This window comes from Montipora capricornis, chromosome 10 (assembly GCF_036669925.1).
Source record: "Montipora capricornis isolate CH-2021 chromosome 10, ASM3666992v2, whole genome shotgun sequence".
Taxonomy (NCBI): Eukaryota; Metazoa; Cnidaria; class Anthozoa; order Scleractinia; family Acroporidae; genus Montipora; species Montipora capricornis.
This window is the reverse complement of record NC_090892.1, coordinates 34,441,639-34,469,610: the sequence shown is the minus strand read 5'-3', so window position 1 is coordinate 34,469,610 and position 27,972 is coordinate 34,441,639. Positions and strand designations below refer to the sequence as shown.

The 27,972-nt window shown below is 38.4% G+C and overlaps 1 protein-coding gene across 1 annotated transcript in view; it reads right to left on the bottom strand.

The window, feature by feature from the left end:
- Nucleotides 1-773: 773 nt before the first annotated feature.
- Nucleotides 774-27,972, bottom strand: part of LOC138019103 (xanthine dehydrogenase/oxidase-like) — a 125,308-nt gene continuing 98,109 nt past the window's right edge. Inside the window, exons 33-41 of the mRNA XM_068865775.1 lie at nucleotides 27,185-27,346; nucleotides 23,969-24,053; nucleotides 22,804-22,847; nucleotides 21,007-21,137; nucleotides 20,358-20,483; nucleotides 13,032-13,155; nucleotides 12,499-12,595; nucleotides 4,188-4,298; nucleotides 774-1,206 (exon numbers count right to left, since the gene is read on the bottom strand). Of these exons, the coding sequence (XP_068721876.1) occupies nucleotides 1,139-1,206; nucleotides 4,188-4,298; nucleotides 12,499-12,595; nucleotides 13,032-13,155; nucleotides 20,358-20,483; nucleotides 21,007-21,137; nucleotides 22,804-22,847; nucleotides 23,969-24,053; nucleotides 27,185-27,346 (948 nt within the window). The 3' untranslated portion in view covers nucleotides 774-1,138. The remainder of the gene's footprint in view (nucleotides 1,207-4,187; nucleotides 4,299-12,498; nucleotides 12,596-13,031; nucleotides 13,156-20,357; nucleotides 20,484-21,006; nucleotides 21,138-22,803; nucleotides 22,848-23,968; nucleotides 24,054-27,184; nucleotides 27,347-27,972) is intronic.

Below are 27,972 nucleotides of genomic sequence, written 5' to 3'. Positions count from 1 at the left end.
GGTTGGAAAGTTTTTTGGACATGGCATATTGAGGTGCATGCGTGGGAGCACGCTATTGCGAAGAAGAGGTAAGAAGAACCAGAGGCGTTCAAGGAGGAAATTGAACGACAACGACGACGAGAACAAAAGAGAACAATAGGTTTTATGAGCAAAAACAATTGTTCTGCACGCTCTACACATGCGTCGTGTTGCATTTTTGAACATTTCGTTGCCTTCCACGTGAAATGACCAAAGAGATCGATAATCGCATTTACGGAAAGGGTTAGGCTAAAATTGCGCGCTGATAACAATCAAAGAAACTTGCTTGCCTCTTTTGCCATTTCCTGCCTATTACCTACAGATACCGAGAAAAATCTCAAACAAAAAAGACGAGTTGGTGTTAGAGAACTTTCTTACTTACATCAGTGACAAACAGCAGCTTTCCGTTTAACGATTCATGTAAACAGAATGCACTAATTTTTCAATTCCTCCAAACCGCCGCGGCGCTCATACCAGTTTTAATACCGGATAAGTAGTTGCTACACAACCCGAACGCTTTGAATTACCACGAAATGATTGAGGTAACCCCGATGAGGTTGTGTTTTCAGGTGACCTTCTGGTAGCTCCCTAATTAATTCCGAGGCCAGGGAGGAGAGGGTGCCAACACGGGAAGTATTTGTTTTGGATAGCCAGTTAAGATATCCTTTCATTCAACGTCCCTGAGATGTTCGTAATACGAGTTGCTTACAGACTAAGGTATGCGCTACTGAAGAAACCTGCTTCAATGACAAAAGTGATGACAATAATGGTATATTTGTAAGACTGGCAGACTATTTTGGCCCAAAATACAGCAATTGCAATACGACAACAAATAGGATATCCGTTTACAAGCGAAAAATTAATATTGGTTCTTGCACCTTCAATGTGTTGGACTAAACAGATTTGAATTATTCTCCACCAGCTCGGTTGCAGAGGTATTCAGTAGTCAGCACGATCTATAAGGACCCCTTAATGAGCAATCAAGAAAAAACTTTGGTATCGATCTCCAAGCTAAGATGACTAAGCACTATATCAAAACACAAATCAACTCCTTTTTTTGCACTAATAATCTGCTATAAATTCCGGCAGCAAAAGGCACGGTGTCCAATTCTGTGTTTCCTTATATGATGAACTGGCTGGGATCCACAAGGCAGGCCAATTGTGTGTCCTCGACTGTGCATGGAGCATCTGCAAAAAGGGCCATTCAACAACGGTAATTACTATTAGCAGTAATGGTCCCAAGAGAAGCTGGAAACAATGCTTATGCACAATTTTTGAGGGATGTGAATAAATAAATTAATAATAATAATAATAATAATAATAATAATAACAATAACAATAACAATAACAATAACAATAACAACAATAGTAATAATAATAATAATATTATTATTATTATTATTATTATTCTTTGAAATCGAGGTGGATAGTGGTAGAATATTTACCGAGCCGCAAAGCGGCGAGGTAAATATTCTGCCACTTTTCACCGAGATTGACAAGAATAATTGTTTTAGTATATACTCACGAAGTGATCACAACAACAATTGCAGAAAAAAACATCCAAAGTCGATTTCATTGGCATCTCAAATCATGCGTGGAAAACGTGCAAACGGCACAAAGCATGCGCGAAAATGTTTTCAGAAGCTTCAAACATGGCAAATCTAAATAACCTTCGTTAAAATCCTCGTCGCAAACAGCAAAGTGGTCATTAGTACCGTTTAAATCAGCAATCTAAATCGAAAGTCTGCTTGTTAAAACATTTTCACCGTTCGATCAAAGTTTTTGAGGTTCATTTGAAATTGAAATTGAAAGTGCAGTTGGTAAAGGATCCACATGAAATGGTGGCTCTAATTGATGTGAGTGTAAGTTTGTTGTAAAATGACCCGTCTTGTTTCCATGCAACCATGTGAAACTTTCTTAAACATTTTTTAATTCCTCGATTTCACTAAGAAATTCGTTTTGGTGGGCGACAAGCCATACAAGAGAGAATTACTCCGAGTGAAACAAATTGTTGGCGTGAAGATTGTTTGATTTTCAGCAATAATTATCAGGAAAAACGAAGTCAAACACTGGTTGGCAAAATTATGAACTCTTCTCTTACCTTTGGAAACTTTCAGGCCAAATTTTGTGACCTTCTTTGTCTTCTGTAGCACAGCATCATCTTGTATTATCAATATTTCCGATTCATAAATGCTCGCGAGTTTACGCCGGCCATTTTGTTTTGTTTGGATCAAGCATTATTCATTATTTAGGGAGTGAATAATGCTCAATTACTCCGAGATAGCGAACCAATAAGATTGCTTGAAACACCAAGATCACTGAGTGAGTATATACTAATAATAATAATACCGTGAATAACCGCCAAGAATTCAATTCTGATATACGAACATATAACATCAGTTTTCTTTTCCACAAGGGGGAACCTAAGATATCCCCGAAAGTTTCGGTCTCTAGGCACAAGTCTTGTGCAGGTAACGATGCCCTGTGAGCAATTAGAACTGGATGCAAAAAACAAAGGAGTAGTTACAGCCTGGTTGTCACCAGCAACGCTACAACAAGTTGTAAAAATAGTGGAGACACTTCACCTTCTTGGGGCGTAATTAATTTCCCTATTATCTCTCACACTGCAGCCCCCCTCCCCCCCTTATCAGTGTTGCTAGCAAGACAGAAAAATGTTGGGAACTTAAGCAGTCAACATTGAAAGGGGGAGGGGGGAGAGGAAGTGGGAAAGGTTTAAATTTTAGATACGGCGGACATTGGAAGCTAGAAAAGGTGTTTTTTAATGAAAGTGTCTCAACAATTTTGCAACTTGTTGTAGCTTTTTTCAAAGAATAAGCACAAGCAACACACGCAAACTCAGTAGAGTCTTGTTCATTCATACCTTTTGTTTGAACAAAAGGCAGCACTTTCACTAGTGACGCAAGCACAAGCGCAAGCATAAACGCAAGCATAAGAGCCCTTTTTTTACTGTGAAAAAGAGCCTGAAGCAAGCATAAGCACAGACACAAGCACAAGGATCATTATTTTTCCTTTTCCTTGTGCTTGCGAATATGCTTGCGTTCGTGAAACGAAACAGCATCAACACAAGGAAATTTGCTGCGTCTGGCCAATTAAAGCACGCCTTCCAGATTCCCCGCTTCTGAGCATTTGAACAAAATGGCGGAGGCCGTGGTTGATTCTGATGGTTATGTCGACGTTCGTTTCACCTTAGCATAGTGATATTGTCACCCATATTACGATTGTAACCCTCATAGCTGAAGTCTATCTACTTGCCCCATCGCTATTTTATGACTGAGTTAAAATTCCCTGTGTTCAGTAGTTCAAACAACAGGTGAAAGTAAACCCCACGTTAGGGCTAACCAAGGGTTAAATTTAAAAACTGCAGGTTTGTTAACTCGCGGTTAATTACATTGCTCAAAGTATGGTTAATCGATGAACCGGTTACTAATTAACCTCGTGTTGGAAAGGTTAAAAGCTCATGCAAAGATCGAAACAGTACTTTTGCGCAAAAGAGATTGCCGTTTTAACGAAAAATAAAAAAAACAACAAAACAAAAACAACAACAAAAATAAGGCGGAGCTATTTCACTATAAGAGCTCGAGACTCATCGATAATAACTACGGAAAGGAATCTTCCACTGGTGTATAACCTGAGAGCGATTAAAGCTTGGTGGACGGCCGTCAGGAAAGATTTCGTCAGGTGTTGCGACTGATCTGACCGTCAACAAAATTGGTAATGAATAAAACAGTCTCACTAAAAGCGATTATGAGCACGCAGCTCTTGGTCTGTAAACTGAGTTCCGGTTTTAAATCAACAGATTAGTTCGCCATTTTTATTCTCTATTTAACAAGAGGTTAATCATTTAGTCTTCCTCGCTCGGTTGGTTAAATTTAACCTTCCCTGGAACACCGCAACAAAACCGCGGTTACGTTTACCCAAGTTTGAGACTCCTGGACATATCTGCCGATTAAGCCCCAAGTTGCGGCTTATTTAAACCCTGTTTTGGAAACCGCGCCCTGAACGATAAATAAATACAGAAGTAGTTGCGACAGACAAATACAAATATCAACATTTCATTTCAAAGAAACTTATTTCAAATACCCAAGACATGATAATGAAAAATTGAAAATCATATTATACCAGGCATGATACCAGAAATGAAAACTTACTCATGGCAAAATAATCATCTCCTTTCCCAATCTCGTCTCGCGCCGCTTCTACAGCGTGTTTCACAGCAAACAGACTGCCGCAGGCCATACAAAGGGGAGGTTCGCCCACGGCTGAAAGAAAAACAACCACAGTTCAATCACGTTAATTCTGAGACAGTTGCCTCTCATGGGGGAGGGGGGGGTGGGGAGATAGGTATCGGGGATAGGTATCGGCTGCCCTGACAAATACCTAAGGAACCATCCCCTATTATAATAAAAAGTAGTGCTAATCATTAGCACCTTCTGGCCTTAACAAAAGGCAAGAATTCCACTCAGGAACAGAATCACCTACAACCAACCGACCACTTGAGTCGAAATAGTCTGCAAGCTTAACGAACCACATAACTTTACAACTCAATGTAGCACATGAATTCTTTACTTTAATGATTGTTTTAGTTCTCGCTGTTATTACATTGTACCTTTCGGAATAGAATTACTTCTTTTGTTTTGTTTGTAACGTTTTTTTACTTGTATTGTTGTTAAGTTTTGTAACATACCGAAAATTCCTTGTAAACCATATATAAGCTCTTAAACCTAATTATTATCCACATGCTGTAAACTGATGAAGGTCTAAGACCGAAACGTTTTTAAATATATTTTACTTTTTAGCTTCCAAAAGTTGTCCGTCCTCTGACTCTTTTAACTGTATATAAATTCATATGTCGAGGCTTTTGTTTTCTCATCAGAAAGGTGAGACCCGACGCATGTGTATTTCACGCTGAAGGAACAATACGTTTTTCTTCTAACAAAAATTAGGGTGGGTTCGTTTGACCGTCCTTCGTTTTTACGGAGATTCACATTAAAATTGTCAAATATCTGCTAAAATGCTATTTTAAACATGTCTTTATTATCTTCGCTGCTTCGAATCCCGCTAAACATACCGTTTTAATCATCACTCCCCGTATTCTTATTCCGGAATAAGGTCAATCGAACGCGCCCTAATATTCAAAAATTGACGAGACCAATTCAAAGGAAGGAGCCACTTGCATTTCCTGTACGGAAGCAGTCCTTCTCAATGCCTGCTCCATATAACTTGGATCTTCGCTGGCGTATCACAGAGCTGCACTTTGTGGAGAACAAAACTAAGAGGTCCATGGCGCGCCATTTAAGGATATCAATCTCTCCAGGATAGGAAAGCCAGATGGCACGTTGTTAACAAGAGCACAGGTTCTTGTGCTCATGGAATACGTATTAAACGATCCCACAAGCTATTTGAAGGAAATGGAATAGTATTTAATTGATTCAACCGGGAGCTCTTTAATCCTAAATTCTTCAAAGGTTCGTTTATTGTTGGGGTCGTTCATCACGCGAACTAATATCTTATTTTTTGAATTCGTGTCTTTTGTTAAGACCGTGAGGATTAAGTGTGCATAGTTGTGCGGTCCAGTAGGCTTCTCTGGTCAGTAACAATCTATCCATATGAGCTGCGTCCCCCTGGCTGGTAATTTTCTCAATAACAATAAAACTAATTTCAGTTTTATTGTTATTGAGAATCTTAACTTCTGTAGGGTGTCAATTCTGTACGGTTATTTTCATCCTTGCAAGTTCAAAACTATAACAAATCTCGCCCTCCTCGTGGCACAATATTTCATCTATAAGTGCTTCTTAAACGAGGAATCATTAGATTTCGAGCTCTATAAATTACTACTGCACGAAAAAGCCCTCACGGAACAATTTTTGCCTCCAAAAATAACACTACTACTGATTTCAACGAAAAATGGCAACCTCTTATTTCAAGCAATTTCATTTCTTGCACAGTTTGATTCGGTTGCACGTTTATCACCCTTTCTCGTATTTCTACTATTTTCATTTCTAAAACTTATTACCTATTTATTCATTTATTATTATTGTTATTATCATTTTTAAATCTCATCAAGGACATCTTTTATTCAACAGGAACCTATAGAGTAATGCAGCTGTAAATAAATATTAATTAATGCGTTATGTTAAGCTAAGTGAGATGATTTGTAAGTAGCTTGTGACACGAAGTCGTGTTGTTAGCAGCTAACGAAGAGCATTGCAAGTAAAGCATGGTAAGTAGTGTATTGTACATAGTGCAGTGTAGTGTTTGTAGTGTAGAGTTTGTTTTGAAATAAATTAAAAAAATTAATAAATAAAATAAAATTTCAGAAATCTCGTGTTTGGTACAATTAAAATGGACTGCAAGCTCGCACGTTTTTTTGTTTGTGAGCTTAGACGAGTTGTGATTGCGAAAGCGTACTTTGAATGCTGTGGAAGTAGAACCTACGCACTGTAAATTGCATTTATTACACAAGACCAAGTAAACAACATTTTTAGAAGAGCAAGACAAGTTTTGGTTAATCTTATAGGTTTGGCCTGTGGAAAAGCTTTTAAATTTAGAATCTTGCATTAAAAAATTCTTACAAAGATCACATCTAGAAGATCATTTAAAACACCCTCCCGTTTCCCTCTCTGCCTGATTTACTCCACTAATCCCTGCAAAATTTAGATGGTGCCAAAATGTCTTTGAGGTTTTTGGTACGACGATATGCTGGAAAAATCGATTTAGATTGAAAAATTTCTAACAACTCGGGTGACGATCTTAAAGGATTAACATGCTTTTGGATAACCTTCTGAATATCAGGGAGGATAGGATTGTAGTCAAGGACTAACGGGAATACTTTTTTTGTCAGGCTTGACATTTTTCTTCACGAGTTCTGATCTTTCAATACTAAGTGTAAGCGCCCTATCAAATTGATTGTCTACGAAATACTAAATGTATAAAATATATACATATTTCTTTTATTTTTGTTTTTAATGTAAATGATCAATGAAGTTGAGCTGTTTTTATAATTGAAACAGAATACTCTTATGCTTTTAATAATTTCTGTATTAACTGACTGATTTTCAATAAAGTTTCGTTAATTATTATTAGTATATACTCACTCAGTGATCTTGGTATTTCAAACAATCTGATTGGTTCGCTATCTCAGAGTAATTGAGCATTATTCACTCCCTGCGGAGTGAATAATGCTTGATCCAAACAAAACAAAATGGCCGGCGTAAACTCGCGAGCGTTTATGAATCGGAAATATTGAGAATACAAGATGATGATGTGCTACAGAAGACAAAGAAGGCCACAACATTTGACCTGAAAGTTTTCAAAGGTAAGAGAAGAGTTCATACTTTTACCAACCAGAGTTTGACTTCGTTTTTCCAGATAATTATTGCTGAAAATTAAACAAGCTTCTCATCAACAATTTGTTTCACTCGGAGTAAATCTCTCTTGTAGGGCTGGTCGCCCACCAAAACGAATTTCTTAGTGAAATCGAGGAATTAAAAAAATGTTTAAGAAGTTCCACATGGTTGCAAGGAAAGACGACGGGTCATTTTACAACAAAATTACATATCTGATGTTACAGTAAAAAATTACAATGATTAAGATGAATAAAAAAGATTAAATTGATTAAAAATTCATATGGGGTATTTACACAGCTAGATTATATTTAAAAATTAATCTATCAAAAGAGCTATCTTTAAAACGTTCAGTGTTAATGCAGGGCCTGACGATGGAGTTCCTTCGAAGGTTTACAGTATGGTCTTTGTACCTTGGGAGCAAGCCTTTTAATGGATGATAATCGCGTTTGAGGCTACAAAAAAGGCGTCTGTCGCTTTTCTCCAAAAGTTCATATATGTTGTAATTGGCCGACGTATAATGCCTCTTGTAGCATCTCTGTAGAAACCTTTGTATAACAGTAAGATCGGAAACACTTGCAGCATAAACCGAAAGACCGTATAATAACTTAGGGATCACAACTGAATTAAAGAGGTGGTCTATTTCATCTTGTGTATATCCTTCTTTACGTAGGCTTCTGATAACAAATAAACACTTGTTGGCTTCTAGGAGCTTGGCCTCGACATGCAAGCCAAATTTACAATTACCTTGAATTGTGACGCCTAGTAAAGAAATGTTATTATATTGTTTGATATTGTGAGACATTGGGTAGACTGACTCTCTTACGCATGATTATCTCCTTACATTTACTAGTGTTACAATGCATGTCATTTGCAACAGTCCAATTCATAAACTTGGACAAGGCAATGTCAGATATATCCGGGGAATCCCTAGTAATCGTGACTAAGACAGTTGAATCATCTGCACACTTAAACAAGGATATATCTTTGTACCCATCTATCTCTAGGTCATTCAAAGATATGTTGAAAAGATATGGGCCACTGACATTTCCCTGTATTGTTCCCTTGTTAACAATTTTCCACTGGCATGTCAAGTTATTAAAAATCACCCTTTGTCTTCTGCCATCTAGAAAGTTGGCATACCAGTTAACAATGAATACATCAATGAATACATCAAGTGGACTATGTTTCAGCTTTTCAACTAGGAGATTGTGTTTAACGTTATCCAAGGGTATTAGAGAAATCCATCGTGAACATTCTCACCGCTAAGGTGTCCCGTTTATCCAATGCCGCAAGAAATGTATGCTGCATTTTCAATAGAGCGTTTACACAACTTCCACCTGAACGGTACGCAAATTGAGAATTGTTTAGGTATTCCTCCAGGCACCTCTTGTTAAAAATATTATACACTGTTCTTTCAAACGTTCTGGCAATAACTGGAGTAACATTGATTCCTCTAAAGTCTGCACATTCGACTGGTGTCACGACTTTTGGGAGTGGATTGATGCTGGCCTCCTTCCAACGACTTGGCCAGATCTGTCGAGAAAGACCATTTTGCTGTCTGTGACGAGGACTTTAACGAAATATTTAGATTTGCCATGTTTGAAGCTTCTGTAAACACTTTCGCGCAAGCTTTGTGCTGCTTGCTCGTTTTCCAATTAAATCGACTTTGGATGGTTTTTTCTGCAATTGCTTTTGAGATCACTTCGTGAGTATATACTAAAACAATTATTCTTGTCAATCTCGGTGAAAAGTGGCAGAAAATTTACCTCGCCGCTTTGCGGCTCGGTAAATATTGTACCACTATTCACATCAATTTCAAAGATAATTGTTAATTATTATCATAATTATTAATATTATTACTACTACTACTACTATTATTATTATTATTTTAATAATAATAAATTTAAATTTTTATTTTTTTTACAAACAAATCATAATTATACAAACAAAACAATGGTGGCCCGAGGTTAGCATTGCTATCCTAGGCGGGCCACTTACACTGAGGTATTATCACTGGCTCTCACAACAAAGTAAGCAAAAAGACACTAAGAAATTTACAAGAGTTACACAAACAAGAATTACGATAGGTAAATCGTTTTTTTAGATAAAATCACCTCGCAGTCCGAAGACTGAATTACGCGATAATAAATAATACACAATAATATATTATAATAAGTATAATAACTATAATTCTATTAAATACAAAAAACTGTAAAGAATTGAAGATAAATTTACAAGTAAAATAAAAAATCTGAAGAATTATGGCTGATCATGAAAGATTTCTTACACCGATCTGTTTCGCGCACAGGAGTGTTAAAAGTTCTTATTGATCTTAAATGTCTGCAATTGGTATTCTTTGGTGGAAAGAAACTTGCCAGCTTATGGTCCTTATTATGCAATATGTCTTTGAAAAAACCACATGACAGTTTCTCTCTTCTATCATAAAGTGTTGGAATCCCTGCTTCCCTCAGCGCACTGCTATACTTAAGATCTGGAAAAATGTTGCGCATGGTGCGTATCTTGATATTTTTCTCTGTGCTATGAACCTCTTTAATTCTTCATAGAAAAGAATGATATACAAAACAAAATCATGCGTCCCGTTTGCCGAGAGTGCTCAATGCCGTAAGGTAGAGCTAAATACACAAGCAGGATACGTTTAGTTACTCATGGGTTTCACGCCGAAGCAATCATCAGACTAAAAGCTAAATACCAATGTTCTACTCTACTTAATGGTACTACCGCGGAGGCTCTTGTTCTGGTTGGCTGCGTAGAATTTGTTTTAATGCTTGCATTTGGTTACTAATTCAGAACGTTTATTCAACAATCCCGGGTCTTTTGAAGCATTCTAGAAAAACATTGCTGTTTGATGGGGATGAGCCATGAGTCAAAAGAGGGAACTCGCCAATGTTTGATGTAGCAATGGGTAGTTAAGATGGGGCTGTACGTGCTGCACATACTGTCGACCAAGTATCCTAATGCCAACATCGGCTTGTATAGAGATGATGGCCTGTCTTCAGAAGCACAAACGGCAGAGTACTAGATAAGATCAGAAAACAGTTCACCAAAGCATTCGAGGAACTCGGGCTCAAGATCACAGTTCAAAGCAACCTAAAGGTGGACTACTTGGATATTACTCTCAACCTGGAATCCGGAAAGCATCACCCCTACAGAAAGCCAGGCAACGATCCTCTCTACATCAATGCCAAGTCCAACCACCCACCCTCCATCATAAAAGAGATCCCGCGCTCCATTGGCAGTTTACCAACGCAGCAAAAGTTGACAACCAAGCCCTCAGGACAAGCGGATACAACGAGAACATCCAATACACCGAAAACACCCAAGCCAGCCCAGCGAAGGAAAAGAAACAGATCTAGAAAGATAATATGGTTCAACCCACCATTCAGCAAGAATGTGCAAACTAATGTAGCACAATCGTTCCAAAACCGCAAAATCCTGAATAGCGCCAGTAACACCTCTCCTAAATCTTGTAATTGCAAAAAGAAAGAGCATTGTCCTCTAGAAGGCGCATGCCTTACGCGCAGCATTGTTTATCGGGCTACGCTCACTCAACCATCATCCGGTGATGTAAAAACATACATCGGAATGACTGAGCAGGAATTTAAGGCGCGCTATAACAACCATAATTCGTCCTTTAACAATGCCAAACAAGCAAATAGCACTGCGCTTTCCAAACACATTTGTACGGCGCCCAGTAAGGGACATGCGATGCAAAATATATTCTGTAACTAGCACTGTCACTTAATTATCTAGCACTGCTACTTACTATCTAGCACTGCTACTTATTATCTAGGCCTAATTAGGCCTAAGGTTAGCTTTTATGTACTAGATAGTAAGTAGCAGTGCTAGATAGTAAGTGGCAGTGCTAGATAGTAAGTAGCAGTGCTAGATAATTAAGTGACAGTGCTAGATAATAAGTAGCAGTGCTAGATAAATAAGTGACAGTGCCAGATAATAAGTGACAGTGCTAGATAATAAGTGACAGTGCTAGATAAGTAGAGTTTTTGGATTTGATGTCCCTTCCAGGGCACCGTACATTTGGGATCTTAAAAACAACAGCACTGATTTCCAAATCAAATCAGGCATTGTGAAACACGCACGCTCATATCATGGCCACCCTTCTAAATGCAAGCTTTGTTTGGCTGAAAGGCTCTGTATCCTTACTTCAAAAGACCCGGGATTGTTGAATAAACGTTCTGAATTAGTAACCAAATGCAGGCATGAAAACAAATTCTACGCAGCCAATCAAAACAAGAGCCTCCGTGGTAGTACCATTAAGTAGAGTAGAACATCGATATTTAGCTTTTAGTCTGATGATCGCTTCGGCGTGAAACCCATGAGTAACTAAACTAGAGCCAATTTGTGTTGATTGCGTTCTACAGGATAATATGAAGAAAACCAAGCGTCGATTATCCCTCTAATTCGGTAACGGTGCAACTTGCATAACAATACATTATGGTCCACCGTGTCAAAGGCCTTTTTTAGGTCAATGAAAATACCACAGGAGTATACTTTAGCTTTTTGTCTATATTAGTTCGAACTTTGTTCAGAATCTCTAGAATTGCATGCTGAGTGCAATAATTTTTTCTAAAACCATACTGCGACTTGAAAAACATATCATTCTTATCTATGAAGGATTCATAGCTATCAAGATACGCAAGGCGCAAGCAGGGAAAGTAAGAGAGGTAAGATCTGGAACTCTGGTATGTCAAGAAACCTCAAGATCAGCTTATTCATTGCTCAGGTTGAATCAATCCAAATATATGGCTGTGAGAGCTGGACGTTAACCGAAGTTCAAGAAAGATCAATTGATGGTACATATACTCGCATGTTAAAAAAGGTGTCAATGGTTCACTGGTCATCACATATCAGTGATGAAGAGTTATATGGAGAAATACCCTATGTAAGCAACAACGCTGTCAGAAGACTGCAACTAGCGGTACACTGTTATGAGCTCAGCACCCAGCGCTTAGTGTTATTAGTGTTATACAGAAGAATCCCATTCGAGGCTAAATGTCATCGCTTTAGCCTCTTAAATTTGTTTAAGCTCGCATCGGAAGCTGCCTCTAACTAACACATTAAGATTTGATCATACCTTTGGCCCTTAGTACACCCAGTGGATTTGGAGCATTCTTTAACAGCGATACTCTGAAGTCAATTGGAATGTCCTTTGAACACGGGGGTTTGTATTCCTACCAATAAAGAAAGCACAGATGACACGAAACGTATTATCAAACACAAAAGAACTAGTATTACAATAATTATACCTGATGATCAACAGGAAAACAAAAATATATTGACAACAGATGAGTCAACTGAAATTCAATATGCATCAATTGGAATCATCACGACTTAAAACCTTTAAGTCGGAAAAAGAATATCGAAAATTTAATTGAAGTCTCAGTTACACAAAGGTTGAACGAATTACCAGGTGATTCCACCAGTCAGATTACCTGTGTAAGCTTTTTTTTTTGCAATTAAAAAAAAAAAGCGTTATTTAAAGAAACTGTGGCGGAAGGTATAAGGCAATGAAACCGAAACAGACTTTTTAAACATTTGCATCCAAGCAGTTTTAAATCTACTAAATGCAAAATGAATTACCATGAGTGCAATAATAAGCATCCCTACCCAAGTTCCATTTGTCAAGTTTCTTCCTGTTTGAGGATCATAGATTAATTTTTCTGACAGGAACATTCCAAGTCCCATCATATGAGCTCCTTCAACCTGACCGACATCCAATTCGGGGTTCATGCTAAGGAGATGAATTGTTTTCTTTGCGTTATTTTTAAAGGGAACCTTCACTTCAACAAAAAATAACTTTCAATCGCAGAAAATAACCTTAACAGTCAAATCAGTCTAGTTTTCCAAAGAAAGGGTTTGCGTCCGAAACAAATAAGTTTTAGAATCGCTTATTTTTGTTTTCAAAATTCGTGGGTGCTGCCATATTGAATTAATTGCGACTGGGTACGGTTGCTCTATTGTTATTAAACAAAAGCTCTTTGTGTCAGAACAACAGGGCAACGTAACACAATTATTCAAGATAGCGGCGCACACGAAATTTGAAAGTGAAAATAAGTCAGAAAGGATATGTTAGTGTTGATCCCACATTGAGGCCAAGAAATTGGTCGTACTTTTCAACTCATCTGACTATAGATCCAATTACAAGAAAACCGTGGAAATGCACACAGAAAACGTTGCAAATTGACACATTGACGATAGCCTAAAACATTTGCGTGCTATGCAAGACGTAGTGTATGTGGTTCAGTGCCTGTATTGTAGTATGACCAACTGTTTTCTCATCCTTGAAGGCTACCGAATCAACACCTCTCTTCTGAGGGTTATCTGAGAGAATGAACCTTTAGGCACAAAAATGCGAAGAGTTTTGCCACTTGAAGCCGTAAAGCAGCGAGATAAAATGCAATCCCACACTCCTAGAGAAATAAGTCGCAGCAGTGTGGTTGAATTGTTTTCGTGTAAGTACATATGTGAAAGATGCAAATCACTGCCCGAACAAACGAAATGTGCACAGTGTACACAGGTCGACCATGACTCCAAGTTTTGTCAACACCTTGTTGTGTCACCTCTGGTACCCGAGAAGTGGAGACTCAATGAAGACATTATGAAGGCAGTATAGAGAAGCCTCATTGCATTTGCCCCTCCACATTCTTTGTATGCAATACGTCAACGGTGTACAGTATTCGATTACACTATCCTGTGCAGCTGAAAGTTGTTCCTGGAATTTTTGAGAGCATGTCCTGTAGTGCATACAGTAACGGTATCCTGTTGACAACTTGTCTCGACACTGGGAAAGTATCTAGCTATGATTACTTATCGATCTTGACTCCCAAAGTTGCCAGTAGACAGGAAGATAAAATAGAGGTATTGCTGTTGATCTCAGAGCAGGAGCCAAGGAACGTAGATCTACAGCAAAGGGATATATCAGCGATCACGGCAAACATGACAATACTGTTATCAAGATTGGAGGTGTAACAGCTGTGGAGTTTTCTGTAAGATTTACTCCACTCCCGAGAATGCTGTTCTTGAAGTTGCTTTAAGGTATCAGTATATCCCAAAATTGATGATTTTGCCAAATTTTAGTTTTTGATATTTCCAGGTACATCTCTATGACTTCTTTTAATTGCAAAAAGTTCCGCGAAAAAAAGGTTCTTCTAGACGAAGTTATAAAGAAAAAACGATTCTATGAACAAACAACAAATGGTTTCATTTCTCAAAACTAACATTTCATCGAATGAGGAGCACGTTTCTAGTTCGTTGTCATCCTTTTTCGCTGAAATTTGGCAAAAATGTTGCCCGATAATATAGCAAAAAACCGTGTCGGGGAATTATGTTTTCCCTCCTTCGAAAGTAATAAGTATTTAAGCAGAGCTAAGTCGTGTTATAAAAACTTAAAAGTTTAACAGCGTATAAAAAACAAACCAGACAATTAACCAAAACTCCCATACAGGCATTTTTAGATCAAGGTGTTAAGAAAACGTAGCGATATCGCTCGCTGTCTCCCGTTAAATTCTGACCGGAAACGAACTGAATTTATGAAACTACATGCTTTTGGAAAATGATCGCTATTTTAGGAAAGGTTTTTACTTCTTGCCTTAAATCAACGAATAATGGGGATCTGCAATTCCAAAGCTTTCAGAAAATATATACTTTATTGAAGTTTTTTTATGAAATGTATGCAGACCGTAAAGCAGCGACAACGCGAGGTTGTCATTTGGGGTATACTGATACCTTAAGTTACAAAAATTTTGAAGTTGATGGAAACGTTTTGAGGAAGTTCCCTTGAGGAGAGCATTGTGTTCCTGGTTTGATGAATTCTAAGCCCCTTTAAACGAATCTGGTACCTGGCGGTGGCCTCTCTAAGCTAGATCTCGAAAGTGGGCAGCATTCAAGAATTATCCATTGAGGTGACGTATCTGCTCCACATGGCCTACCTGCTGTAAACTCTACCATCCAAGACCCGACAGATAAAGTACTTTGACCTTCCCATTAATTCCACAGAGACAGACGTTAAAGTGTATCCTGCAAATGGGGATGCTGCTCAAAGGAAGGCTGGCTTAGCTAACGCACTTATGTCCAGAAATGCATGCAATGGCGAAAATGGCAACTCCCCAAATTCGCCTAAATATGGCCAATGACGTAAACGGCGAAAATGGTGACAATTCGCCAAATTCCCTAAGTTTCCAGAAATGCACATGTTGACGAAAATAACAAATATGGCGAAGAACTGCCAAGGTTTGGCGAATGTTCCTATGAGGTGACTAAGGAGCCCCTTTCAGAGCGGCAATTTTGGTGATTTTGGCAAATTTGGAGCATTAGTAAAATTGGCGACAATGGCAAAAATTAGCTTATGCCGTAGCTACAAGTCGGATGAAGAGGCAAGGGGGCTACTTTTGAAGGTGGCGATTTTGACTAAAATGGCGAATTTGTTGAAAATGGCTAATAAGCGGCGGTTTTCACAAAAAACAAGACGCTCCACGAAGCGTATACTGGGTTGCCTGTGGTAGGTGTTACACATAAAAAAAGAAGGCACTGAATTGGGTGGTATTGAACTGCAGTCTTCCAGTTAATTTTTTCAAGTGGGGGTTCAATAAGACCATTTGAGGGGTCACACAGACATCGTACCAGGGGCCCGTTTCGCGAAAGTCCCGAAAACGTTTCGGGCCCGAGAAGCTATTAGTGAAATTGCCAACCGCTTGTTTTGGAAAGCCGACCTTTAACATGTTTTCAAGACAACAAAAAGAAACATGACTGTGAACTTTGACGACTTAAATCCTCTCGGTCCTTGAGATACAAAGGGGATTGTGACACCCGAAAATGGCCCGTAAAGTTTCGGGACTTTCGAGAAACGGGCCCCAGCAGAGGCCCTTTGGCTCACACTTTTAATTATTTTGTAATGTTAGTTTAGTTTTTTAAGCTTTAGTAATAAATTCAGTTTAAAGATAACAAAACACGCTCTTGAGTAGAATTAACTGGTTTCTTCTTTAAATACATAATCTGCAAAAAAAACTAACTGCAATTGCTCTAACGGACGTTTTCCATGTCTTGCATTTGCACTAAGCAAACGTTTATTGCACACACTAAGGAAGGACTGAAGACGTTGTTTCCGCTTCATAATTCCTCTTCTTTTAAGTCTAATCTGATGCCAGGTCACTTTACGTTTGCACCAAAAAGCACCGTAAAAGCCAGGAGTTAATAGTAAAAGACAAGCCAAAAGACAGATGAAGAAAATTTTTTTTTGTGGAGCTCCGCGCGCGCAGAGCACCATAATTAAGAAAACTTGGTAACCCATCGATGCGAAAAATTTTGGTTTTTTAGCCATGACGTCATCGATTGTCTTGAAAGAGAACGGCAACGACAAAACAGAATACCAGTAATAGCTCATACTTAGTGCAAGAAGTTACTCCACAAATTCTTTCCTTTAAACCGTTTGTTTTTTTCAAAAAGTGGTTTAATCGGTTTTCCTTTGTTCGGGAATGAAAATCGATTTTTTATTGTACTCTTTTGGAAATAAAGAAAAAGTTGATTTGTTTGTTTGTTTTGCTCTAAAATGCCATCGAACATCTTGAGTGCTTTTTAATCCGTTTGCTCAACTAGTTTTCGATGTGCCTTGACAGCGACAAGTAGATTTTGCCCTTATGTTATAAGCACGTTATCGCAATGAGTTCTGTAAAATTAGGGGGAAATTTTACTAACTTGTGTTTTCAGAAGTTTGCTTAAAACACCTAAACGTTATTTAAATGTTGTAGCGGATCTTGTTTGAAGTTCGTCCTTTCTTGGTTGCATTTTGCCGATTCTTGTTCCAAGCCAACCTGGCGTGTTTCAATGAAATACATCAAAATGTGAACGATCTCGTTTTCAGAGATAAAGTGGAATAAAGTACATTAGTAACATTCTTCTTGTCCTTCTTTATGGTTTCTAATTTTAGAGTGATTCCTATTCGCTGGCTATTGACAGTTGACTCTGAAATGGCCTTTTTCCTTTTCCATTCGCTCGAGGAGGTTGTGCTTGTTTTCTTTTAAAACTCATGCGGTGCAAGAAAAATTCATTGCCAAACTGGTGAATTCCAAAGTAAATTTCATTCGCAAAACCGATATTGTACTCATCGCTTCGTGATTCATGCGATATCGGTTTTTAGCGTAAAATTTACCGTGAAATTCACTAGTTAGGCAATGAATTTTTCTCTCATAGAAAGCAAAGAAAATTTTTTAATATTTGAAGCAGCAACCGGAAACATCAAAACGCGGACAATTCGAAACCTTTTATTTTCACTAACCCTACAGGCAGTAAGAATAAATAAGTAGGGAGCTCCACTTTTAGCCTTGGCTAAATCTATATATTTGCGTTCGAGGAGAACGCAAGCCTAACTTCGTTTTTGCGTCCTGTGTCTTTCGAGTTGGTGTGCCTGTGTACGGCTATGCAGAATTTTTTGATTTTTGCAGGGGCATGTGTCGGCCGGGAAACTGGTGCGAACTTATGACGACATCTGACCTCGTTTTCGCTCTCGTTTTCGTACTTTGTAGTCTTTGGTCCTTGGAGCGAGTGAACACGTGCTTTTGTGTGGTGGAATTTCAAGCCTCGGTAATTTTATTGAATTGTCCTTTTAAGTGTAATGTTATTTAAACCCTTCGTCGGTTGCATTTATAAATTACAAGTAAAAGTAATGACATTCCACGATGACGTCCCATTTCATTTTCCTTTCACCGCTCACCGCCTGTGAATGAGCGCGTCGCCAATCTATTTTAGGATCATATCTGATTTTTTGTTTGCCTTTTTCAACCGCCCACTTGATCTGAGAATAAGACCGAATTTTCTTGCTCCAACGGCTTATTACCTTTGTGGTGTAAAGGATTAATTAATACGCCTCGATACGCTGGATTTTTCTGTTTAACCACAGAAAGAAGACGTGTTTTGAGTTTTCATGTTAGATGTACTTCAGCGATTTTCGAAAAACACCCAGGGACCTAACAAGCCTATAATATGATGAATATTGCTAACACAAATTATTTTAAAAATACAGGGTAAAATATTTCTTATTTTTACACCTTGAATTCTGGTTACAGCGATGTGAAATGGCAAGGGAAAAGTTTGCTTTTCTAAGGCCCGCGTCGGCGAGAGGGCATTGTGCAATGTCATCTGCATATACGAAAAAAAAAAACATATATTCGGTTCTACCGCGCTTAATTCGCTGATTCAAACGGTAAAGTGCTCTCCGTTAAAAAACAAGATCTTCATTCAAAGTTTGTAAGATGCACCGATAATATTTATTTGATTTTTCTGGAAGGAATAGTTTTTATTTTCATAAAGCACGCGCCGGCGAGTCTGTGGTCTGTGTCCGTAGCGTCACGCAAATTGTTTACGAAATTAAACACGAGCGTCTTACTACAGTAGTTCAGCTTTATTATGAGACAAACTAACTCCCGAGTTAGGATTTCGAGTCGGTTTTTGCGAGATGCTCCAGCTGCAACGAATCGCCTTGGCTTTGGTATGTTAACCGTACCCGTGGGAACAGCCATCCCGGGGGAAGGGGGGGGGGGGACTACTCCCTTATAAGGGCTTAATGGGGACGTGCGGCCAGCCCGGGTATATGACATCAGGGAAATGTTTGAACTTCTGCCTGATAAGAATTTAGATGGATCATTGGGCTTGCCTTCCCGTGAAACCGTGAACTCACAAGACATGGACCACGAAAGCAAAAGCAAAGCCATGAGAGGAGAAGAAGAACCAGTTGCTAGGGAAGGCTAACATCACATTGACCCACAAAGTTGGCCTACATCATTCATAGGTGAAGTATGCGCTGAATCTAAAAGCTGTGTTTGAACGCGGGACAAGTGGCCTCACTGACTGGTTCCGAGTGACATACGGAGTAAGACAAGGCTGCGCACTGTCTCCCCTTCTCTTCATTATTTAGAGCCTATTTACACGGACAAGGTCTCAAAATAGGCAAACTCAGACCCAAAGGCATTAAAGTCTTCAAAATGAAGGTGAAAAGGCCATCCAAGAGCACACGAGCAATGTGAATGCTGTATGTGAAGCCTACGACAACAAAATCAGCCTTAGTGAGACTGAAAATGAAGCAGAACACCAGACTCTTGCCATCAGCATCGACAGCATCAGCGACACTCAGCTGAAGCAGGTGATGGTAATAAATCAAGGAGAAGAGATATTTATCTACCTGTTCCTCTCCTCTCTTTAAACACAAGGATAACGAATTTCAAAGTAATTACATGTATTGGTAAAATGGTTACAGCTAGAAAAGTCCCTTGACTAGTAGCAGAACATTTCGGCAATAAATGTTCTTAAAAAAATTAGGCTGAGAGATTTTTTGCCTGCTATCGTCGCTAATCAGCACAAATATAGACGGGAAAACAACCAACAAAGTAAGTTCCCACAGCCAATTACATGGAATGTGGGTGTTGAGATAGTAGCAAGACACCTTTTGATCAAGATACCGTTACGAGTGCTATGAAAATAATAACTAACGCACTAAAACTGTTCAAGGACAAAAATGGCGGTGTTAAGCGGGGAGAAACCAGAAAAAAAGCAAAATAGTTCTTTTGCAGGATACATCCACACTTCAGAAAATGATCTCCACTCAGTTTCCAGCAATTTTTTAGTTAGTTTTTACTAGGCCATCTTAGCTGTCCTTCTAAATTCCCTTGTTCCTAGTGTGTTCCGATTTCAGGCCTTGAGGCCTTAATTGAATAGCGATTTGTGATTTACTGACCAGCAGTGCTTCCGAAACACCTTGGTTGCAAGTGTGGCACATCACTTAAACATGAAAAATTGTTGGGATAAAAACGATCACTCAACCCCGAGCGAGCTAAACACGTCGGCCGAATATCATACAAAATAGGCGGCCTCAGTGGAAGCATGCTTGTTCGTGTAAACTTGGAAATGTTGAATCACACTTTAATCACAGTTTATGTTGACTTTTACCTTTGTCCACAATCATTAAGTATGTCTGTGCGAATGATCTGTCTTTCTCCGGTTAGTACATCCACTTCCACCTCTGTGCATGTCACACCATAAGTGTTGTAAACTACAGGAATTCCACTTTTTGACCTACGTTTCAAGTACGAAAAAAAATTCCACTGTAGGGAAAAAAAACTCTTGGGATTAAGTAAAAAAATGAACAATGATCTCCCTATGGCCTACAAAGCATCAAATCTGATCATGACCAACTAAAATCGCCTTGTATAGCTGTGACTGTAACAATAAAAGCAGAAAAGGTTACAAATAACAAACTGCTAAGATCTACATTAAACCAGTTGACTGCAGAAAGGCCATTGGTCACTGCACATCTATCTAAATATAATCAAGCAATAAACTGCCCAAAAGAGTGACAACCAAAGGAAGTACAAAATGGCAAATGGCAGCACCCACCCCCTCCTCCCAACTAGCGAAAAGGCCACCAAAACGGATAAAATTTTTTAATTGAAATTATCGACGTTTCGTCAATATTTTTAGATCCGCTTTCCGCAGTGATGGTGATGGTAGTGATTCTTATGACAATACAACAAAATGTTCTCTCGTTAAAACGGCAGTTGAAACGTTATCACTGAGACACAACGAGACACGAACGCACATGAACTTAGCTGATAAATCCAGTCCTTCACTGTAACACTTAGCAATCAGTTCAGGCCACGTGGCGGTCGGCATAGTTTGCCTTACTGGATCAATAACTTTGTTCAATATTTCACAGCATCCCATCACAGTCTGCTCGATAAAAATCACAACAACACAATCATAAACAAGAAGAAAATCAAAGAAACAATGTGCCATAAATATCTTTTAGGGGTCCTGTCTCAGTGTTGCTGTTTTTTGGTCGCCATCTTGGATTTACTGTCGTGCTTGGATGAATTCGAACAAAAACACAGATTGAAGCGACCCCTTTTGTACTGCGCCTTCGTGATTATAGAATCTTCTCTCCTATATGCACCCATTCCAATCTTTCCTCTAAGGTAAATATTCTCTCTTCACCCTGTCTATAAATTCATGTCTCATGCTTCATATTTTAACTTTCTATTTTATGCTCTTAATTCTATCATTTCTAGAACTTCTTCCTGGTCGACTTTCCTTCCTCCTCAACTTTAAGTTGTAATTATCACAGTTATTACACCCATTTAGAAATCACTCGTGATCCTTGCAATCTGATTGGCTCTCAGCAGTGTGATTTATTCCCAAATCGCACTATTTTGGCTCTAAATCGCACCATTTCCGCAGACAATGAGAAAGGAACACTAAAACAAAACAACCAATCAAATTTCAAGGCTTGTTTAAGGTAACCAATCATATTGCAGGAAAATGAAAGACAAAGAAAACCATTGTATGGCCAATTTTGCAACTTTTGTTTCCAACTGGATTACAATACTGGCACTGACTAAAATCCTATATGTTGGCGATTGTGATTTCTAAATGGATGTAATAATGTGGTAATGGAACTTTGTGTAATGCAATTTTGGTCTGAAATCATACTTGTGATGCAAATCGAACTCGTGTTTGAAATTACAGAAATTGCACTCCACTCAGTTCAATTACCATTATGGGAAAAAAAAAGCTGGACCAACTACCATTTTTCCCTAGGACACACAAAATTACGTATATCGCAGGACCATATTTGGACATTGTCATAATGTAAAAAGGTAAAGGTAAAGTCACTTTATTTAACGTCGGTAGTTCCTTCAGCTACGAGGCTGGTATCAATGGAAGCCGACGGTGCGCCCTTTACCCCCCTCCCTCTGTCAGTGCTCCGTTTTCAGGGGATTTAAAGCTATAGCTACACGGATCAGAGGAAAGTCGAAACAGACGTTGAAGTCACCGAGGATTGAACCTGGGACCTCTCGCTCCGAAAGCCGCGCACTAGCCATCTGAGCCACGACTGCTCCTACAAGAATGATAATAATTGAATAATAATTGAAATTATCTGTCAGTTATCTGTAATTGAAATTAATAATTGAAATTAATAATTGAAATTAATAATTGAAATTAATAATTGAAATTAATAATTGAAATTAATAATTGAAATTATCTGTCAGTTATCTGTATAAAGTCGGTATAACAGTCAGTCTTACGAAGCTGCCTTATACTTGTAATCCACTGCAAACTCTTGTTGTCATGCAAAAAATTCCTCTGTTTGGGTTTAACTTACTGTTGGATCAGTACTCGCCAAAATGATTAAATAAGCAAATCGTAATGCACTGACATGAAGAGTTTCACAAGTTTTTAAAGTGCGATTGCTTGTTTCTGTAACAGAGCTAAAAGCTGAAATTGTAGTTATAATGACACAAAAAGACAAACCTTGTTGAAGACTAAAACCGCAATGCAATTATGAAGCAGATAAAGCCCACGGTACATGTATATTTGTGCCACTAGCTATACGTACCTTACAACAAAGTTCGCTTGTAACACTACCACCTGTGGCTGAACCTGTAAGAAAATCATTTTGAAAAATCCCTTTTGATTAATGTTTAAACTTACATATCAGTAACACGTAATTAATACGAAAAAATTAAAGCGTCTTTTTCATGTTACAGTCGGTGGCTTGAAAGAGCCAACCCTTCTTTTAGCACATTCTGTCATGTAGGAGTGACGAGCTGTTCTCGGTTTTCACATCACACAAGTACTATGCAAAGTAAAAGTAAAATGGCAGACCATTCAATGAATTAAGTCAAGAAATTGAGAAGGGTAATAAATAAACAGCGCATCAAAGTTTTAAGCCTGTTCGATATTCCAAACTCGAGTTATTGGAAAAAAACTCAGGAATTGTTGTTACATCACTGTTAAACGTCTCAGAGAAGCAGTGAAGGTTAGTGACTTCTAAGATAAGCAGTTTTGATTTTTCAGTTCACTGTTCTGCATATTCGAACGTAAACAATAGCAGAGTAGTTGAAATGCAGTTCTAACTGGACGTGTATGTTTCCTTTTTCTTTCCTTTTTTTCAAAGAAGAATGAATCAACCTATCAAAAACATGCATGTTGTTAACTTAAGGAGCTTGTCCGCAGTAAAAATGTCAGTCTCAAAGTCTTAGCTGATTATTGGAGGGGTTTTCAATGCCGATATTTTGTCATATTTTGTGTGGTTTTAGTCATAATAGTATTTCCAGCAGACTGGAACTCATATTATTCGCTTACCTAAATTATTTATATAGAGTGCGACTTTGAGAACGAGTACAAGTTGTACTTGTTCTCGTAGTTGCACTCGTAGCCGATGCTAACATTCCCTATTAACTTTACGAATACTGCAGTGTGTGCATCCACTTCTCTTATTCGACATGCATACACATAGAATTGAGCTGGATGGCACTGCAAAGTTTGTTTTTCCTGATAATGAAAGAAATAATAACAATCATAATAATAACAGAAGCATGAGGTCCCAAGTTTTCCCTGAGCAGTGAGTAAAAAGTCCTTTTGACTCTGACGCTTGGTCTTCGACTGTTGGATAAACCTCGAGCAATAAACTGAGTTCCTGCAGAGTTTTGCGCTATACAAACAGATTGAAAGATAGAAAGAACCCTCTATAGCTTCACATAGTGTTTAAATGAACTTACTATTTGGATTAGTGAATGCTGCGGTAGGCTTTATGGCAATAAAATCCAAGGGGCATTTAAGCTCGTACGCCGCAACCTGGGCTGCCTACAAACCAAAATTTCAAGTCAGATCATCTCAGTTATTATCATTACTCGAGCAGTAACGAAAGGAACGCCTAAAAATTCAGGCTTGAACGAACCCTGAGCTCAGTATCAAGCCATCTGGGAGGTGGTCATTGTGTGAGTTCATATTGAGCCCATACAGGATACAGATATGACGAAAGTTAATATACATGAAAGCCATATATATTTGAACCGCAGAGAGATGAATCAAGTTACATGTAAGATGCTGATCATCGCAGTTATTAACGTTACTTTTCAGGCTTTCCTTTTGTTACTGCTCAAGAAACACTAATAACCGCAATGATCAGCATCTTAACTTGATTCATCGATCTCTACACAATTCAATATATATGGCTTTCATATGTATTAACTTTCATCATAAATGAAAATGCGCCATTTTGTTGGTAACATAAATTCCCGTACCAAGCCAGTGTGTCTCTAATTTAAATGTTTGAAATGATCAGAAAAGAGAACAGTTGCAGTATAGATGACTGAACAATCACCGTATTTTTAGTATGAAGTTAAGTCTAATTTCTCAACAAATAGACCTATATGTAAATGTGACGGTCACTCTTTTTTAAAGAAACAAGTTATTAGCCCAAGGGTCGATTATTGGATAACAAATGCCCCTGTCTGCAAAGGCAGTCATTTAAAATAGTGGCAAATAAATGGACTCTCTTTGAAACGCACCATTCAACACATCTAAATAGAATACTTAACTACACAAAAATACACAAAGATGTACACATGTTAAAAGGAAAGTATCATGGTACTGCGCATGTTCTACCCGTAGCGAATGTCACCTTTTGTACAATCGGAAGCGACGCTATAAGTCGTGCGGGAAATTTACACGTACGCCTAAAATTTCTCACTCAGTCATCTGTGAAGAATGAATAATATCGTCGCTTCAAATTGCCTCATAAATTATGACATTAGAACATGCGCAATACCGTGATACTATCCCTTTACTGTCATCCTCATCATTCAAAATCTTTTGTGACAAGTTATTGTGAAAGAACCAACGAAATGTCTTTGTCATTTTATTACTTCATTAGGGTGAGTATTTTTTCAAAAGACTCAAGTTACTTTGCCAGACAATCGAAACGCGCGTTTTTATTTTTATTTGCTTGCATTTGTTACGTGGGATGCAAGTGACTAACCACGTCTAAAATGTTGTCATTGTGGTCGCATATTGTCATCAGCCACGTGCTTCTGATTGTCAGAGAACTTTAAGTTGCCTGAGGTTCGTATACTGTAGCCTTTAGATCCAAAAACCCCTTCTGAAAACCTATCCAAAAGTTCACTAATAGCTGAAAATCTCCAAACATCCCACATATTCTGAATAAACCTCATATCCCCTCTTCCCGTTTGACTGACCAGGTATACTATGATGGGAAACAAAAAGTGGTTCACAAGTCAAATTGAATTCCCATAGCCAAAATTCTTAGCTTTGGCAAAATAGGATACCTTTTGTCGGCGTTTAGCTATGTCAGAAGCACACGACCTTGAAGCATATAACTTGCAACTCATTTCCTTGGAGCAAAGCTGGGCATTTTAGGACAACAATTTTATGCCAAAATATGGACAAAAATAAGATCGAAGCTGCAAAGCGCGAGAAAATGCACGAGCTACATTACATCCAAAGAAGGAAATTTTTTAAACCCAAAAAAACCCCAGCTCTGAAGTTAAGCACTTCAAATTCATGAGCTCCTGACTATGTGTTGAGGCACTTATCTGCGCATGACCCGAAGCCAAGGTAAAAATAAGTGTAAGGTTAAACAGTGATGAGTTAGGCAACACGAGGTGTTTCTTCTGGTCAACTCAAAAACAAGGGTGAGATTTCAAACATTGAAAGAAAGATGATTTGTTTAGTTATTCTGGTTTTGTGTGTTGGGTTGTGGGCAATGTCATTCAATCGGAAACAACCAAATCGATCAGCCTGCACACGAAAGCGTAGCTACAGTTCGTTTAAGCTTTGATTGCTGGAGTTTTAGACCGATTTACAATATAATGGTATGAAAAGAACCTTGGCCTTTCAGCTTCGCTGATACACTGTTTGAAACCTGCACAATGAGAATTTCTCTGTGAAAATTGTCTCGGCGCTGGAGCGGCCCGCAATCGAGCTTCCACCCTTATCTTTCTATTGGTTCGTTCAGGTGAACGTCGAACAAATTATTAAAATTCGTCGTTTTCAACCACAAGGATGACCACAAACATCACTTCAGGTAAACATATATAGAGATTAACGGTCACACAGTTTGTATGGGCTCACTGTGCATGTTCACCATATTTCTTGAATCGAATATATAGTTCTCTCAGCAAGCAAGCCTCTGCCAAACACTTCTTGAAAACGTTAAATATGAAGCAGCACTGTTCAAATATGATTTTCATTGAATCAACGTACTCAGCACATTTACAGATCAAGGGAGGATTCTTTCAAATAATTGTTAGTGTCCAACCAAGGCTTCGAGTAGTGACTTATTAATCCGGGCTTATTAACTGTGTAAAAGAGTGCTAGGACATTGGTCTACTTTCCAACAAAATCAAAGGTTCCCTAGTATTCAACTTTTTCCCTTCATCAGTGTCCTCGTTTTGGCAAGGCCTTTTGCAATCAAGTTAAAATCATATTGTCTATGTCGCAAAAAGAAATAAATAAACCAATTACAATCCTCTCCAGGTTTTACCATAGACTTTTCATAGTTTATTTTCCGGCTTATTTGTCCGAGTCCAGTTACACAGGTTCAAAAAGAGAGATACATAATAAATGTTCTCATTCTAATGACACCCAGCCTTCTAAGTGCTTCTAGTACCCGGCTTATGGCTCTCACTCGGCCTCAGATATCACTAGTCACAACTGCAAACGACCTTTATGTTTTACATCAAGCAATCGCATCCCACGTAAACGCCACCAGTTTTCTTGTTTATCTATGTAAGGCCTCAGATTCCTATTTCGCCTCTCTTCTGGTCGGTTCAAATATATATTTTCTGTGCAAATTGTGAGCGACCAATTTTTTTCTTTGATGTTTAACTGACAACAAATGTAGATAGTTAATAAATAATTAATAAATAATTAAACAGCTTCAAAATTACAAATGTGCTACTGGATATTTTGACCTTTGTATTGATTCCTTGTCCAACCTCAATTCCTCCATGAGTAATAGCAACTGTACCATCAGTGTGGAATATCGACACCATTGCAGTAAACATATTTCCGAAATAGGATATGGAATACTTTAGAGGGACCATACCGATTCCGCGTTTCCGCCACCGATTGTCCTGAAAAAAATAAAAAAAGTTTTAGTTGGTACCAAAAAAAAATTAACTTGTTGGGTTTAATTTCTTTATTTTGTAATATGTTCGAAGGTTAATTAGCCTAATGAGGTCTCTGAGGTTGAAAATGTCAGAATTAAGCCACTAAAAGAGAAAAATTGGCCCACAGGCGTGACCACCACAAAGATGACACTACACACGCAACCAACGTAGAGACGAGCGCAGTGTGCAGTTGACGCTTGGTGATATAGAGCTCTTTCCTAGAGACATTAGTCCACAATCTAAAGCACTCAGCATTAACAACACACAACGAAAGGGGAAATGATCAATGTCCTCGCACTTAACTGGACTACATGTATGAAGGCACCCAGTCGGTAGCAATTCAAATACATACATTTATTTCATCGAGTCCTTTCACTGGAACGTACAAGCTCAACAAACTGACTTGTTCCCAACTGGGTGACTTCGTAGGTCAGTTCGTCGAGCATTGCACCGTTGAAGCCAACTGAATTTTTCAAGTGTCTATGTCTATGAAAGGCAATTGCTTAAATTGTCCAGTTAAGTGTGAGGATCACTTTAGTCTATAACTCGCACTTCAAATACATATATTTACTGCAATAACGACACAATTC